Source organism: Podarcis tiliguerta (assembly GCF_965153285.1).
Source record: "Podarcis tiliguerta genome assembly, chromosome: 6".
NCBI classification, from domain to species: Eukaryota; Metazoa; Chordata; class Lepidosauria; order Squamata; family Lacertidae; genus Podarcis; species Podarcis tiliguerta.
This window is the reverse complement of record NC_139539.1, coordinates 91664447-91681815: the sequence shown is the minus strand read 5'-3', so window position 1 is coordinate 91681815 and position 17369 is coordinate 91664447. Positions and strand designations below refer to the sequence as shown.

The 17369-nt window shown below is 48.0% G+C and overlaps 1 protein-coding gene across 8 annotated transcripts in view; it reads left to right on the top strand.

Moving 5' to 3' along the window:
* Positions 1 to 14605, top strand: part of ABL2 (ABL proto-oncogene 2, non-receptor tyrosine kinase) — a gene marked incomplete at its 5' end in the record, with an annotated part of 64001 nt that extends 49396 nt beyond the window's left edge. For 2 of the 8 annotated variants that reach the window (XM_083446269.1, XM_083446272.1), the window contains 2 exons: positions 1947 to 2120; positions 3788 to 13201. In XM_083446269.1, the coding sequence (XP_083302395.1) occupies positions 1947 to 2120; positions 3788 to 5490 (1877 nt within the window). In that variant the 3' untranslated portion in view covers positions 5491 to 13201. The other 6 variants (XM_083446268.1, XM_083446271.1, XM_083446266.1 and 3 more) reach the window with 4 other exon arrangements.
* Positions 14606 to 17369: the final 2764 nt, after the last annotated feature.

The window sequence follows — 17369 nt, the reverse complement described above, 5'->3', positions numbered from 1 at the left end:
TGATAGAACTATGATTCAAATAAGCCAGTTTCCTGTAATGTGGAGACCGCCCATTTATTCACAGCCAGAAATGGAAAATTTTAAAACTTCATCCTTTGCACACACACAGCAACTCATTCTTTTAACACAAAATCACGGTTTATGATTAAATCTGCTGGGCCAAAGTAAAAAAATCTTGGGGTTGGAAGTCGGCGAAAGGAAGAGTTGTGCCACAAATAAACCCTTTTCTGTTTCTTGTGCATCATGACTTTCTGAAAAATTTAATTTCCTGGTGGCTTCAACCTAGCTTTTCTATCTAAAATTCTAGAATTCATGTTTGCAGAGATGTGCTTAAACATGTAGCCAGAAGCTGTGAACAGCTCCACTTTAAGATCCCAAATGGATGTGACATGTGATAAGATCTCCCATTGTATTTAGTTTTGCTTAAGATGAGTCATAAGTAGGGAGCTGTAATTGAACCTGCTCAGAGTGCTATTACACATGGATGGAGGTACCGTATTTTTCGCACCATAGGACGCACCGGACAATAGGACACACCTTGTTTTAGAGGGGGGAGAACAAGAAAAAAAATTCTCCCCCTCTCTGCCCAGCGCCCCTTCAGCGAAGCGGCAGGAGGCGCTGCGCAGAGAGAGGGAGAATTTTCCCCCTCTTGTTTTCCCGCTCTAAAACAAGGTGCCGTTTAAGGTGCGTTCAGGTGGCTACCTTGGAAGCCTGGAGAGCGAGAGGGGTCGGTGCACACCGACCCCTCTTGCTCTCCAGGCTTCAGGTTCCTTTCAACCTGCTCTTTGGGGCTGGCGGGGGGAAGCCCACCACCAGCCCCAAAGAGCAGGTCAGGGAGCAGCGGAAAGGCGCAGTGGAGAGGCTCCTGCCATAGCCGCACGTCACCTCTCCAGCCGGGAGAGGGCCGCGGGGGGCTGCTTTAGCCCCGCGCATGCTCTCCCGGCTGGAGAAGTGACGTGCGGCTATAGAGGCTCCTTCCATAGCCGCGCGTCACCTCTCCAGCTGGGAGAGGGTCGCGGGGCTATGGCGTCTTCGCTCCATAGGACGCACACACATTTCCCCTTCATTTTTGAAGGGGAAAAAGTGCGCCCTATAGAGCGAAAAATACGGTACGTGATATGTGCAGAGAACTCTGCAGGAGGAAATGCAGTTTCCGCTGGTACTGCCCCTCCGTTTTGTGCTTCTGCAAACCTCTCCACCCCCCTAGCCCCAAGCCTCATGTGCACAGCGCACACCCAGGGGAAGGGGGGAATCCCCTTGCATTGGTGCTGATCCTTGTGCTAGCACAAAAATTTAGTTGAATACTGCCATTCATTGAGTAGCTCCTCAGTTTTCCCCTGCAGAGCATGCCCTGAGTTCGGGCAAAAGAGTCCCAGCAGGCCTGGGCCACCACTCCGGGTGAGCTGACCGTGGTTTTGTAGAAAACCCAGAAGCAACACTGGAAGGAAGCTTGAGGTTACTTGTACTGCTTCTTCCCACACTTCTGAGTCCTCTGCACGTATCTCTGGGAAGATGCAGGTTTTCTTTTCTGTGACAGAATGTGCATCAAGCCAGAGGGAATATTCATATCTCTTCTGACCTTCCCTGCGTTGCACGGGACGACTCAGAGTAGTCCACACTTTTTTCCACTTCTGCTTCCATCCTCTGTTCATTCTCTCCTCTGATTTCTGTGTACCAGGCAAGATAGAAAACTTGAGTAATAGGCACTGTTTGCGTCTTGGTGAAAGCTTACCTCTTGTTTCCCACAACAGTCTATGTTGCTGTTGTGGCATTTTGAGACCCTTAGTTAGAACTGACCCCTCTCTATACTTGAACTCAGTCTCTTCCTAGAATCTCTCAGTGATGTTTCTTTTTCCCTTGTCCAGTGCCTCTCGTTAGCACCCAGGTCTGCTTTCCTCTTCCTTTGCTGCTCTCTGTTCCAACTCTTCCCCTGACGTTTCTTACAGAAGTGGCAGAAGAGCTTGGAAGGACAGCATCTTCTTCATCCATAGTTCCATATTTGCCTCGTTTGCCCATGCTTCCTTCCAAGACCAGGACCTTGAAAAAACAGGCTGAAAACAAAGAGAACATCGAAGGAGTTCAGGAGGTTGCAGAGCATTCTGCTTCCAGCTCTGCGCCAGGTATGCTTGGTAAGCAAAAAGCTTGGAGTGCTGTGACTTCATAAGTGATTTTTCTAATATTCAGACTTGGGCTCCTGTAGGGCAGTGTCTCGAAGAAAGGCCTAGCCGTGGGCTGGAGGCACTTTGCTCTTCTTCTCAGAATCAGTTCTTTCTTCTGCCTTTGTGGTAGAAGGAAACAGATTTGTAGCTTTCTACAGGAGTGGCTGGTTTGAGCCAGCTTCATAGCTGTGTCTCCGCCCCCCAAATAATCCATACCAGAGTGAGCAAAATGGGTAAACGTTCAGTCGACACTCCATGGCTGCAGTCCCTTAAATTTGTCAGAAAACATATGTGGGATTAGCACGGGCAAAATAGGATGCAGGTCATTGCAAGCTAACTTTGCAACGTGTAATGCAGGAAGAAGTTATTCCTTTTCCTACATAACAAAACTGAAAAGGCTGTAACACTCCGTTTTGAAAACTTTCTCCAAATGAGGGCAACTAAGAATAAGTCACTTTGTAGGTATAGCAGTAATTCATTACTAAATGTAAGGGTTTTAGCAGCATAAATGTGTAAAGCTGTCTTCTTTATAGAGCCTACCACAAAAGAGGTGAAATGAATGTTTCTCAGCTAGGAAGTGCTGACCTAAGAAACGGATTCTAAGAAAGAACTATGCGAAAAAAGGGACTGATTCTGCTCCATAGATGTCTTGGATTGTCTGAGAACAAAGCAAATCTAATATCTTCCTAGTCTCACTGAAGCTCTTAAGTCAGAAGTAGAGAATCTCTAACACTCCATATGCTGTTGAACTCTCATCAGCTTCAACCAGCATCCTAATGGTCAGATTATGGAAGTTGTAATCTGGAAACACCTGAAGAAACAAACATCCTTGCAGTCTCAGGTGCAGTTTGATGGCTGCCCTTCATTCAGCAGATGGGCCACTGATACAGATCCCATACTGCTAAGGAGATATTACAGGTGTCTTACAGACACTGTAAGATTTTCTCTCCTGAAGGGCAAATAGCTTGCAGACATGATTTTAATTGGGAAAGTAGCATGGGGGGTGGGACATGGGTGGCGCTGTGGGTAAAAGCCTCAGCGCCTAGGGCTTGCCGATCGAAAGGTCGGCGGTTCGAATCCCCGCGGCGGGGTGCGCTCCCGTCGCTCGGTCCCAGCGCCTGCCAACCTAGCAGTTCAAAAGCACCCCCGGGTGCAAGTAGATAAATAGGGACCGCTTACCAGCGGGAAGGTAAACGGCGTTCCGTGTGCTGCGCTGGCTCACCAGATGCAGCTTTGTCACGCTGGCCACGTGACCCGGAAGTGTCTCCGGACAGCGCTGGCCCCCGGCCTCTAGAGTGAGATGAGCGCACAACCCTAGAGTCTGTCAAGACTGGCCCGTAAGGGCAGGGGTACCTTTACCTTTACCTTTAGCAGGGGGGGTGAGGCCTAAAAATCCTCCTCTTGCACTGTGATTTATTTCAGGGGGGCTGCAGCTGTTAATATATATGTTTTTTTTAAATTCTAGGAAAGCCCAATCATGTCTAGTTGCAGCTAGTAAGCAACTATTTGCAATAAGCTCACACATGGGTGATATAGTACATTGCATAACTTTGTGTAGTCAGAATCCCAACGTTCATAAATACCTGGCAGCGTGGTGGAAAGTGTCTTCTCTCTATCCTTTTCTCTAGGTTTTATCAGAAGCACACAGCAGACCAGCGGATCCCCAGCACTACCTCGCAAACAGAGAGACAAGTCGCCCAGTGGCCTGTTGGAGGACACCCGGGAGACCACCTTCACCCGAGACAGGAAGGGGGGCTTCTTTAGCTCTTTCATGAAGAAGAAAAACGCCCCTACGCCCCCAAAGCGCAGCAGCTCTTTCCGCGAGATGGAGAACCAGCCTCACAAGAAGTACGAGCTGACGGGTAACCTTTCAGCCGTTGGTCCTCTGCAACACATCGATGGGTTTTCTTTTACCCCCTCGCAGCAGGATGGGAACCTTTGCTCATCTAAGTGCTATGTTGGGGGCTTCACGCAGCGGAACTTCTATGGGGATGATGGCGGTGGCGGAGGCAGCATGAGCAGCGGTGGGGGCACAAGTACCGGCAGCGGGTGGTCAGGCATCACAGGATTCTTCACGCCGCGGCTGATTAAAAAGACCCTGGGTTTAAGAGCCGGGAGGCCCACCGGTGGGGAGGAAGCGTCAAAGCCTTTCCCCCGGTCCAACTCGACATCTTCCATGTCCTCGGGTCTCCCTGAGCAGGAGAGGATGGCCATGACCCTTCCCCGAAATTGCCACAGGTCCAAAGTCCAGCTGGAAAGGACAGTCTCCACCTCCTCTCAGCCCGAGGAGAACACTAGCAAGTCCAGCGACCTGCTCTCTAAAAGGTGCGAAGAGGTTCCCACTCTGACCAGAGACAGACCAAAAGCCAAGCTTCTGCCCAGAGGTGCCACGGCTGTTCCCCTCAGGACCCCTTCTGCGGATGCGGCTGTTTCTGAAAAGGACACTCAGGGGCCAACAGCCACAGCGAGCCTGAAGAGCAAAGAGAAAAACAGCGGGGCGCGGCAAGGGTCCCTCGAAGGCGAGGAGAAGTCAGGCTGGCCTTCTCCACCCAAGGCTGCGGCAGTCCTTCCTGTCACCCACAACCACAAAGTGCCCGTTCTCATCTCACCCACTCTGAAGCATACGCCAGCGGACGTGCAGCTGATTGGCACAGACTCTCAGGGGAATCGCTTCAAGCTCTTATCTGAGGGCACGACTTCCAGCGACAGGCCCAGGCGGATAAAACCAAAGTGCGCTCCCCCTCCGCCGCCAGTCACGAGGCTCCTAAACCAGCCACCCACTTGCTCAGATGTGACAGAGGAGTTGAATAACGGGGCGTTGGTACAGCCTGGGCAGGAAGCCAGCGAGGGCAGCAAAAAGGTGGCGGCGGCACCTGCGGGTGGAAAATCCGGAAGGCCTGTAATGCCCCCACCTCAAGTGCCTCTGTCATTGTCTTCCACCTCACCTGCCAAAATGGCCAATGGTACAGCAGGAGCCAAAGTAGCGCTGAGAAAGACCAAACAGACAGCTGAGAGAATCTCCGCCGACAAGATCAGCAAGGAGGCTCTGCTGGAGTGCGCGGACCTCCTCTCGAGTGCCATTGCCGAGCCCACCACAAACAGCCACTTGGTGGACACAGGGCACCAGCTGTTGGATTACTGCTCAGGCTACGTGGACTGCATCCCGCAAACACGCAACAAGTTTGCCTTCCGGGAAGCTGTGAGCAAACTGGAACTCAGCCTGCAAGAGCTGCAGGTGTCCTCAGCAGCTGCTAGCGTGCCCGGAACAAACCCTGTACTTAATAACTTATTGTCTTGTGTTCAAGAAATCAGTGATGTTGTCCAGAGGTAGCTACTGTTTATAATCGCCCAGTTAGGAGGAAAGAAGTCTACACCGAGTGGAGGGGAAAGGGTCAGGATACTACCTTCTGGTGTTTTCCCCCTACCTTGATACTTTGGAAAGGAAAGACTGATACTTGAGTGAGTTTTATGTGAAGTACCTCAAATCACTGAGCTCTCATGTTTACAGGTTCATCTCAGTACATGGGGCAGATGGGGAGGGGGAAGCCAAGCTTCATTTGGGGGGTGGGGTGGGGGTCAGACGGTTTGCAGCTGAGTGAGGAGGGCAGAATGTCAAGAACTTGCCCTAGCCAGAAAACGGGGAGCTTATTCTCCGATTCCCCTTCCAGAAGGTAGGAGAACCAAGAACAGGGCCTTGATTTTGGGAAGAGCCTGCTGATCTCCACAACGTTGTTCAGATGACCAGAATTATTGGAGAGGGGGTGGGGTGGGATCCTTTTCTGCACTACTGCATGTTTCGACCTTCTGGGATTGTGAGAGAAAGGTTCAGAGGCTCCATTGGAACGGAAGTGGACTGATCTTCCCAAGAGGGAGAGGATTTATTTTGGGGGAAGGTCTGTGGAGCTGCTGGAAGTGGCGCATCTGCTCACCTGGCCTAACTTCCACAGTGCATTTTGCTGCTGTAGTAAGAGTTGCAAAAAGAAAAACCCTATTCAATATAAGAAACACACCCCTTTTTTGTCGTCCTTCTCACATATTTTACTATCCACACATCCAGTCCTTCACAGCTTCTTCCATGATGGTTGAGCTGACTTGCCACTGAATCAATCTCTCACTCTCACTCACTCACTCATTCTCACTTGCACGCACACTCAAACTGGCTGTCACCACCCTGGTAGTGTAGCATGGGTATCTAACCTGGCACTCACTTGAGTAGTTTGGGCTGTAGCACAAATTTGCCAGCATGTCTCCAAAAGCTGTCATGTCTGTTTTTAAATGTTGATACAACATTGGCCCCCCTCTCCTTTGATAAACCTTGAGGGGCCACCCTGGATTAAAGACACTGCAGAATGCTGCTGTTGCTCTCTACATTCCTTTTTTTATATATATTAAAAAATGCTTACCCTAATCCAGCTACTTTTTTGAGAGAACCAGAAACTTGAGGTCATAATGTCTCCTCTTAGAATTACAAATGGGCTCTTTTCACAATACCTAGTTGGAGTAATTACTTTACCATCCATATTTTAAAATAGGACCTTTGCCCTATTCGGAATTATGAGATACTGTTTGGTTTTCCTAGAAATGCCCTGAATGTGTAGCGTAATGAGGCGGAGGGAGCCAAGAGGGTAAAATTGAGTTTAGTGTCTGGGAGGAGGGGAAGAAGGAGCCCTGAAGTAAGAATGGTCCTCATCACACTCTTAAGCGTGAAAGATCTTAGCAAATTTGGGGGTTCAGTTGAGATCAGGGTGAGGATGGTGGAGGAGTTTGCATGCCATTGTCCTTCCTATAGATAGCATCACAAGCTTGTGATTGCCTTTTTCCGGCTATCCCTTTTTTTGAGCAGGAAGCATTGGACATCCATATGGATTGGACACTACTGGTATTGTTGGGTTGGAGCAATGCCCATGCCATCATGCAGACAGTCGATGCCACATAATGTAAACCAGGCCTTGGTTTCTGTCTTCAGCTGTTCTTTCCTCTCCTAGAAAATTCCCAGATTGTCTTGATAACGCAGGTGTTATCCACCTGCTGGACTTAGCCGTTGTAGTATGGTGAAGGTCTGCCGTATGCTGCTATTCCTGTGACATTTCTCTTATAAACACAAGAACATGAAACCTGTTGCCTGATATAACACATAGAAATGCTTCTCTCACACAGCTATAGTTCTGTCGTTGCTGAACTGAGGCTTTGAGAGAAGTTGAATGGCCCTGGCAAGGTGTATATCTCTTAGGCATGGGAAGAATTCTGGCTCTCAAAAATCCAGCACTTCCTTGTGCCCCCAGAAGGTATTTGGCAAAGGAGGGAAGGCATGTAGTTCTTGCTGGGGACTTGTATGCCCCTTCTGCCCCACAAGAAAATTCAGCACAGGATCTTCCCATCATTTGTTAGCAGCATTGGTCTTAAATAAAATAAAATAAAAATCAGGGTCTGGTTTGTTTTGCACCTTAATCTTTTAAAAATGCGGCAGTTTTCCTTTTACAAGCTTGAGAGATGGAATTGTATTGCTATGCTGTTTGTTTTATATTGAACCTCCAGTGATGGTGGAAGGGTGCAAACTTGCCGCCCGTTGGGGCATTCTCTCCAAAACTCTGATTTTGACTCCTTCTCCATTGGCTGCACTAACTCAACCACCACCACCACAGCATAAAAAGCAACTTCTCCCATGGTTTAGCCTAGAACTAGATTGGCAATGAACTCTGACAAATGGCCCTTGCTGCTCTGATGAGTGCAAAGGTGAAGGGAACCAGTTTGCTTCATAGTCTGGACTGAATAAATCAAAAGTGGGCAAATAGAGGTGAAGAGCCTGGCCAGACATTACATTCATCAAATGTAAAGTTGCCGTGAATAAACCAGGTTCTGATTTGCTGAGAATATTGAAGGATTCTGCAGGTGCAAGCAGAGAAAGACTTCGGCAATCACACAGGAAAGCCGAAGACTCTAGGCAGGCTTCTCCTCCTTGATTCTCTGCTGGTCTCTCCCCTCCCCACCCGACAGTTGGGAAGAAGAAGCTAGCCCTAAGCAGAGATGAGTGACCAAAGGAGAAAGGAGACCAGTGGTTCATTGCATCATAAGATTTGGAGGGAGCCTTGCATACCACCTGGTCCAACCCTACTCAATGCAGGAAGCCCAGGGCAAGAGCATGCCAATGTCATGACTGTCCAGCCTCTGCTTAGAAACCTCCAGAGCCTGAGAGTCTACCATCCCCCTAGGTAACTATTGTCAGCCTGTCCTATGAAAGGAGCTTCTTCTGACGTTCAACATAAGTCTCCCCTTCTGTAACTAAGCCTTGCCCTCTTGGGCAACAGACACCAAGTCTTTGTCCTCTTCTGTGTGACAGCCCTTTAGGCAGGGCTCTTTTTCCCCCCAGCTGGAGCTCACCGGCTCCTCTCAAGTGGGCCCCATTGCCACTCTTAAGAGAACAAAGGAGAAGTTCATGGTGAGCGCTGGCACCTCTTTTTCTAGGAAAATAGCATAGCCTTTAGGTATTTGCAGAGTAATACAATATTCCACCATAGCCTTCTCTTTGTCAGGCTAAACACACCCTGTTTCCTTAACCTTTCCTCATAGGACATCTTTTCCAGACCCCAGCCATCTTCACTGCCATCCTCTGAACCCATTCCAGTTTGTCTCTATTTTGCCAAAACTAGCCGGCGATCCAGTGCCCGGGGGCCTACTGTTAATGCCTGCTCTGGTCGCCTTTTTGTAGCATTCCTCAGAGGTCCGGCGTCCTTTTTTCCCTTTGGCATAGGCACAGCTGTCAGTACCCACCACCTGCTCCAAGCTCCGTTCCATTCATTGCTGCTGTCCGTGGTGACTACTCGTATCACCTGCTTCCATCCTGCCATAATGACCCCCCTGTGCTGCATCAGAACCAGGGACATGGGGAAGCCAGAATGTTGAGCAGTGGTGAAACCTTTTCATTCTAAGCCACTGGACTTTGCAAGCCTGTGTATCCATCCCTAGTGGTGCAGCGTTTTGTAGAAGAGAGCCCTGAAGGGCTCCTCCAACCTAGACACCCTCAGCTCTCAAAATCAATCTCCATTGAATTTCTTGGAGAAAACACTACCTAGCCTGTCTGGGTTGAGGAGCTTCAGGATTCTTAGCAGCCAGGGCTTGGCTTAAATGTGACAATTGTTTAGTTGACGAGTAATGCATAGCCTGGTTTTCAGATACCTCTGTGTGTTGAAGCAGGGGCAACCTAGCAAAGTTTTATTCCGGGTGTTGTTTAACCTTGCATAGACAATTTTTGAAGGGGGTGGACCCAAAATGTTCTGCTCCAAACAAACCCACAGTCAGTATGTGTTACGTTGGATAACAGTAAGTAGGAGCAGTGTTGCAACTCCCCCCAGTTCTTGTTGGCAGGGTTGTCTGCAGGCCCAGGCCGAACTCTTGAGTAGAGAATGCAGCCATCATCTCAGCATCTTGGTCCTGTGTAAATATATGTTAAAGGCACACTGTTGGTATGTTCCCTATCTCAGGTACCTTCTGAAGTGGGGAAACTTGGAAAGAAATACATTTTGGATTGCACTACTAACCCCTCAAGCAGCAATACAGCAACAGGGAATCTTTAGCATAAGGTTAGAAATGGCCATCTTTAAGCTTTCTTGAGAGGTTATCTGGCTGTTTCCCCCAGCCAGATTGATGCATGTTGAGGATGATCCGAGTTGCAGCACAAAACATCTGGAGGCTGAGGGAGGCTGTTCTACAGCAAAGCAAGAGGAGGCCAGAATCCTTTCTAGCACTGCACCATTTTGAACTTCTCACTCTACCTAGAAGTTGTGCTCTTGGGAAAGCCATAGCTGAAACATAGGGAAATGGACTATGTTTCAACTACAGTACAAGCTTCCAGAATTTATTATGATTTATTGGGCATGCTTTTAGCCTGCCATTCATCTAAGTAGATCACAGAGTGTGCAGTACACAAACTACATACAATTACGTTCTATGATATTATATAAAATCAGGGGGGGTGGTGGTGGTGGTTATAAACCAGTTAAATAGGCATCAGGTTACCAGTAAGAACAGGAGAGATTCAAAAGTACACTGATCAGCAGATCTCACAAATGAACTTGTAGATGGCTGCAGTTGGATGTCGCCCATAGTTCATGTGCAGACAATAGCACAGGGACGCCAACCTTGTCTTAACTTTATTTGGGGGTTGGCTTGTTTTAAAATCATCCTTGATGCCTGATTCTTCATTCTGATTGTTTTCTTTCCTCCCCTGTCAGTTTTGTTGCTGCTGCAGGACTTGGGGGGACAAGAGTTCTTGGAGAACTCAAGAGTGGCTCCTGTCCATTTTGAGTGAAAACGCCACACACCCGTCCGATTGCTGCTTCAGCTTTCCAGAACTAAACTTGTCCTGAAAATGGCCCTGGGGTTAGCTGCTACAGTTATTTTCCTCCCAGCCACAAACTTTTTTGGTGGGTGCAGGTGGGGGCTGACCAGTGGTGTTGAATCCCTCTAAATAATCCACATCAGAGCAATTCGATGTAGAAAAAGATTTGGGTTAAACATTAACCTCCATACATTTTTTTTCCCCTCAAGCCTTTTTCAAAAACTAGTTGCGTCTTCTCTCCCCACCTCTTTGAACTTTGCTTGGGTTGGTTCTTGGTTATCTTCCAGTTGTGGTTTGGGTAGTTGGGTGCATCATAATTTAACGACTCAAAACTGTGAGGACAGTTGGGAAGGAGAGATGGTGCTTGCAGCATGAATGACCCTGCTAAAAGCACATGAAGAAGTATGAGGCCCTTGTTGGAGAAAGGAAATAGTGACCTGTTCTTTGCTCCTTCTGCCCTCGGGGGAAGAGAAAATCACAGCATAGCATTTCTGGGATCCCTCTTTTGAGAAAACTGCTCCTGGTCACTGTAACACTACAACATGTGGGTGTCTTGTATACATGGACTGCTTCCTTATTGACTTCAGAGTTTGCAAATGTAGAGCAGTGATGCTAATTGCAGCATTCACAGATTACTGTTTTGTTTTGTTTTTAATTATAACTTCTTACAATGATCCTAGTGGCCAGTTTCCCTTGGAATTGTAAGGAGTGAATTGGTATCCAAATTCAAGTCGTTTCTTGCACAATTTGTATCCAGTTGAAAATAGACTTTGCTGCACTTTTGATGACAGTAATTGGAGAGGGAGGCTACTGTACCCACTTGCCTTTTTTTTTTATAAAAAAATAATTGTGGCACTGAGCTTTGGTCCATAAATCAAACTCCCTGTACCCACAAAACACAATGCAAGATTGTAACATGAAAACAAACCAACCCATGGCTGGTGTCTAAGCAGGCATCTTAAACACAGTGCACGGGGGGCCCAGCCAAGCAGGGAAGATTCTTGAGCCTGTGGACTTGTAGAATAGGGAGGACCATATTCCTCCTTGCCAACTAAGGACTGGAGCTTGCAGGAGTACTTTGCCTGATGTTGCTGGTTTTATAGCAAGATTGTAGATACTGTACATGTTCTCTAAGAAGGCTTCCATGCGCACCGGCATGTTATGACATATGCGCTCTTCCTGTGGACTGTTTCATAAGTGTTGAGTTCAGAGATTTCTAAAACCTCCTGTCTGTAGTAGGTTGTCAAGCACTAAGCTTGCAAAGCATTCCAAACAGGCGATTTCCTGGTAAGCAGGCCAGGGTTTGCGCAGTCTCCAAGGTTGGCTGAACCAGTGGCATCAGTGGTGGTGAAATCCTTGCTCCCCTTCTCACAGTTCTCACTGTGTGTTTGCCAAAAACAAAAAAGGCCTTAATTATATACCCTTAGCCCCTTCACCCGGTGTGAAAAAGCAAGTTGCTGCTGCAGTAATGTGGACCGTTTCACACAAATAATAGACTCTAATGGTAATTCTGCTCCAATTCTGTACCACTTCGGGATTCATGTGGGGAGTCACAGATTAATAACTTTCTAAACAGACAAAACTAGTATTTTGGAGAAATGAGTTCATGCTGTGCCATTTTCCTTTTCCTTTTATATGGAAGAGTGTGCGGCGCTCCCCTTCCCCGTGATCCCAGTGGTACAGTCCTGGAGATCCTTTTCCCACTTGGTTTTGCAGAGTACAGTGGTACCGCTAGTTACGGACTTAATTCATTCCGGAGGTCCATTCTTAACCTGAAGTTGTTCTTAACTTAGAGGTGCTTTCGCTGATGGGGCCTCTTGCTGCCGCTGTGCCGCCGGCACACGATTTCCGTTTTCATCCTGGGGCAAAGTTCTCAACTCGAGGTAACTCTTCCATGTTAGCGGAGCTTGTAACCTGAAGCGTTTGTAACTCGAGGTACCACTGTAGTATAAAGCGGCCCTTAGGAGTAGTCGGACTGACCAAATAGACCCCTTATGGCTCCACCTGGGAGCACAGAGGCCCAGAGCAGCTAGCAGCCGCCTCTTTCTACAAGGCACAGCGATGGTTTTTGAAAGCTGGGCTTCAGAAATGTCCACGGCGACTTAAGCATCGAGCATTCTCAGAAACGACCACTTTCTGCCACCCATTCACAATTCAGTTCTGTACGCAACGGACTCTGCACAGCTCCTTTTTAAGTAATACTCGTGGGATGAAACGGTGGCCTTTTCCATATTCCAGAAGGAATGCCTAATTTCTCTGCAGTTGCCTAAGGAAAACGGACCCGTGTGTGTGTCTTGTGCAAGAGTCAGGCTTCCAGGGTGGGAGGGAAGGGTTGCGGGGAAAGACGTTTAAGGATTCTACTCAACTCGAGCACTCTGTTAGTTGGATTAATAGTTGAAGTCACTGAGGAGAGAAATGGATGAAATTGAAAATATGCTGATCACACGCAAACCCACACTACTAGTGTTGTTAATTGTTGTTTTTGTTTTTTTTATTGTTGTAATATATTTGGGTTTTTTTTTTCTAATTTAAATTTTCACTATTGCCTGACTGTGAACTGCAAACAGTGTTAACTTGATGTAAATAGGGGCCTTTGGAGGAGGTGCCTCTGCCTGTCGTTCCACAAAGATTTTTGCCAATTTGCATTTTGTTTTGAATAAAAGTTGCAATATTTTATTGGCAAATAAAGGTTGACACATGATTATTATTTTTAAAGTGTGTGGCTTTTAAGAGAATAAAGGTGGAGAATGTGATGAAGACCCCTGCCCCAGTCACAGACACGTAAGTTTGGAAGGGGGGCTTTCTGGGCAACAACATTGCTTAAATTTGCTTGTAGAGGTCAGAGTCGATTTCAGATTGAAAAACAGGTTGGCATTGTATAACCAAGTTATCCTATATTAAAGACTGAGGAAACCGTGTTGTTGTTGGCTAAGCTGCTCCTAGTGCAGGCATCTCCAACCTTCGCCCCTACATTTCCCATCATCCCTGACCACTGGTCCTGTTAGCTAGGGATCATGGGAGTTGTAGGCCAAAACATCTGGATGGCCGCAGGTTGGGGGTGGCTGTCCTAGTGTCTTGACAGCATCAGGGTGGGCAGTGTGGCACAGCTGCGGAGGAGGTGGTAGGGCTCACATCTCTCATCATGGAGATGGATGAGACAAGAAAGCAGGTTAGGGGGATCCCCCCAACCCGATCTTCACTATCAGCCTGTCCCAATCCCAGCAGAGGCCCCCCACACTCCTGTCTGCATTATCCTGACGCAGCCAGCCCATGACACTTACGTTGGTGTGGTAAGAATCGGGAAATTCCTTTAAAATAGTACAGACATGGTACTTGTCTCCATAGGTCTTGAGAATGGTGTGCAGCTCAGTAAGCCTCCAAAGTCTGAGTGGCTGTGCAGAGAGGTATATTCTTCCACATGTGATAGAGGTGCCTAGCCAAACAGAACTTGAAGACTAAAAGGTAAAGGGACCCCTGACCATTAGGTCCAGTCGTGGCTGACTGGGGTTGTGCCACTCATCTCGCTTTATTGGCCGAGGGAGCCAGCATACAGCTTCCGGGTCATGTGGCCAGCATGAATAAGCAGCTTCTGGCGAAACCAGAGCAGCGCACGGAAACTCCATTTACCTTCCCACCAGAGCAGTACCTATTTATCTACTTGCACTTTGTGGTGCTTTCGAACTGCTAGGTTGGCAGGAGCAGGGACCGAGCAACAAGAGCTCACCCCGTCGTGGGGATTCGAACCGCCAACCTGATCGGCAAGTCCTAGACTCTGTGGTTTAACCCACAGCGCCACCCGCGTCCCTAACTTGAATACTACTACTAACCAAAAAGAAACCAGGACAAGGACAGGTGTGACTGTTGTTCTCTCTTGTTTGTCAAATAAAATTCTCTGCGCAAAGAATCACTAATGTTTTGAGGAGTGACAGCACATCATAGGTTCTACAAATAATATGCCAAGTCCACAACTGACCATTGGTATTTTCAGATATGGAATCTATATCCATTTTTTAGAAAAAAGACAAAGTAACTAAGGACATAACATTAGAGACACATAAATATGCTCTTTAATAATATGACATTGCTTTATTTCATATGTTGTAACCCCCCCCCCCAAAAAAAAAAAACCTAAGCAACCAAATGGGCAACTGGCAAAGGACACATCAAGTTGCAGAATAGAGGTAGGGATTGAATATCCATATGACTGGCCATTGGGCTTATAGTCACACTGTATGGTGACCACAAATATTGTTCTCTGTCTATATTTTAGTGTTATCTAGAAAAACAATACTGTACAAGCAAGTTCTTAAAACAGCAGTATGGGGCCCTGATCCAGTTCAGGCCCGCCAGAGGAGTAAGCACTTTTCTTCCCCCACCACAGCACTGCTGTTTGCACTGATTTAAAAATCAAAACAAAAAACAAGTGGGGAGTTCGAAGCACAAGATTTTAAAAAGTGTCACCATACCTAGCCAGTCTTCAAGCTGTCAAAATAAATGTGCGATGTCAATATCTTTTATGGTCTGCAAATTATGTCACCTGCTGTTGATTAGGGCTGCTCTTCCTTAAAGACTTTTTGTTTGTTCATCCTCTCCAAAATCCTGTGCTTTATTTTTTTCCAGAGGGGAGCTTTTCTCAAAAAGCAATGCTAGTATTTATCTTATCTATCATGCTGTTCCTTAAGGGAGTTCAAGACAGCATAAAGAGCATCCCGTGTTACCCTTGCAAAATGCGGTAAGTAAACCTGAGGCCTCCCTGTGAGTTTCCTGACTAGAAATCCCAGTTTCCATGACCCAGATCTGGCCAGATCATCACACGAAGACCTCTGCTCAGCATTGGCACATGGGACATTGGGACACAAGCACCTCATCAGTCTCAAACATTTCCGATTTGCCAAGTCACCCTTCTCTGAACAGTATGGAAGTTGTGTGCTTATTTTTCATTTGAGGTTTTCAACCATGAAACTGTGCCAAAGGTCCAGAAGTCCAGTGGCTGAGCATCTGGCCTCACTTCTGTGTGTAGTATTGCAAATCATCTTCACAAGGATGACAACGTTGGAAAGTATCTTTGACCCTATAGACCAAAGTGTGGTTACTCTGCATGTTGTGTCATATTCTTCTCTTGCCTTTGTTGCATGTGCTTTTTTATCTTTCGGCAAGCAAACATAGACAGCAAACACACAGTTTTCTGTGTGCAGCCGTCCTCAAGTGTAATAAGCAAATACTGCTGCTGTAGTTTACCTGGAGGACATTCTTTCCACATCTGGGGGAGGCAGGGCAGCGGGAGGCAAGCAGAGACAACGATCCACCTGCCCACCCTTTCCAGTCCCCCAAGCTCCAGAAAGGGGCCCAATAAGGCCAGCTCAGCATGACTACAACAGGGGGGTGTCTTAGGGCCCAGTGGCTCCTCTCCTTTGCCCATCTCTGGTCCCACATAACAACAGAGAGGTGAGTGATAGAGACAGTATCCAAATGCCATACAATTTGACCTCAGGATCGGTTTGTCCCAACCTCTCATTCCAGAAATCCAGTAAAACATCAGGCTTACTGATGGACCACTCAACACTTGTTGGACATCGGAGCCCTAGGTTCTGCTCCTCTTCTGGGAGATCTGGAATATCTTTAATCCCATCCTTGGTGCCAAACAGCATGGAGACATTTGCACAATTCTAGACTTCAAATCACTAAACAAATGGGTAAAAAAAAAAACCTGTTCGAAATTGAAACAATATGGTCAACCATAGAGGCACTAAAAGAGGGTGACTGGATGGTATGTAGACCTCTCTGAGGCTTGTCTCCACATTGCCGCCAGAATAATTACCTAAGGTTTGTCTACTACAGAACCTCCCCCTCCAGGATGTGTTGTTGGACATGGGAAGGTTCATATCATGACAAGAGCGTGGAGAAGACCTCTGCAGGTTCCCTGAGGATCTGATGTTTCTGGCTCATCTCCAAGGCCTTTTGGTGAGCACCTACAATCCGGTGCAATGGGCAAGACTTCACTCCAGGTTGCTGCAGAAACGTTCAGAACTAGATCACCCAGAAAGAACGGATACTGCTCTCTGTACCTCCCACGTTGAAGGAGGTGCTATACTGCTAACTGCACCCCCATCATTTTTCAGGAGTACCATATTTTGCGCCCCATAGGACGCACCGGCCCATAGGACGCACCTAAGTTTTTTGGGGGGGGAAATAAAGAAAAAAAAATTATTTCCCCCCCAGGTGCCGCGCTGGAAGAACCAGGTCGGGGAACAGCGGGAAGGTGCGCTCTGCCTCCCCGCTGTCCCCCGAGCTTGTGGGGCTGGCGATGGGGAGAAGTGCGCTGAGCCCAGGACTGCAGGCAGCTCTGCGCAGCCATCGGGAGCCGGGCGGGACTTCGCGCCCCGCTCCCGATGGCCGTGCAGAGCTGCGCTGAGCCCGGGACTGCAGGCAGCTCTGCGCAGCCACCGGGAGCCGGGCGGGACTTCGCACCCCGCTCCCAATGGCTGCGCAGAGCTGCGCTGAGCCCGGGACTGCAGGCAGCTCTGCGCAACCCTCGGAGCCGGTCTCCCGAGGGTTGCACAGAGCTTCCTGAAGCCTGGAGAGCGAGAGGGGTCGGTGCGCACCGGCCCCTCTCACTCTCCAGGCTTCAGCGAAAGCCTGCATTCGCCCCATAGACGCACACACATTTCCCCTTCATTTTTGGAGGGGAAAATGTGCGTCCTATAGGGCGAAAAATACGGTAAGTCTTCAGGAGCCACGGAGGCTGGTTCTTATGACAAATGCCAGTCTCATTACCTGAGGAGCACACCTGGAGGAGTCAGTGATCCAGGGCCTCTGTTCGGATGTTCTAGGATCAGCACCTGCTGGTGTGGACCTACAAAACTGCTACCCATGCC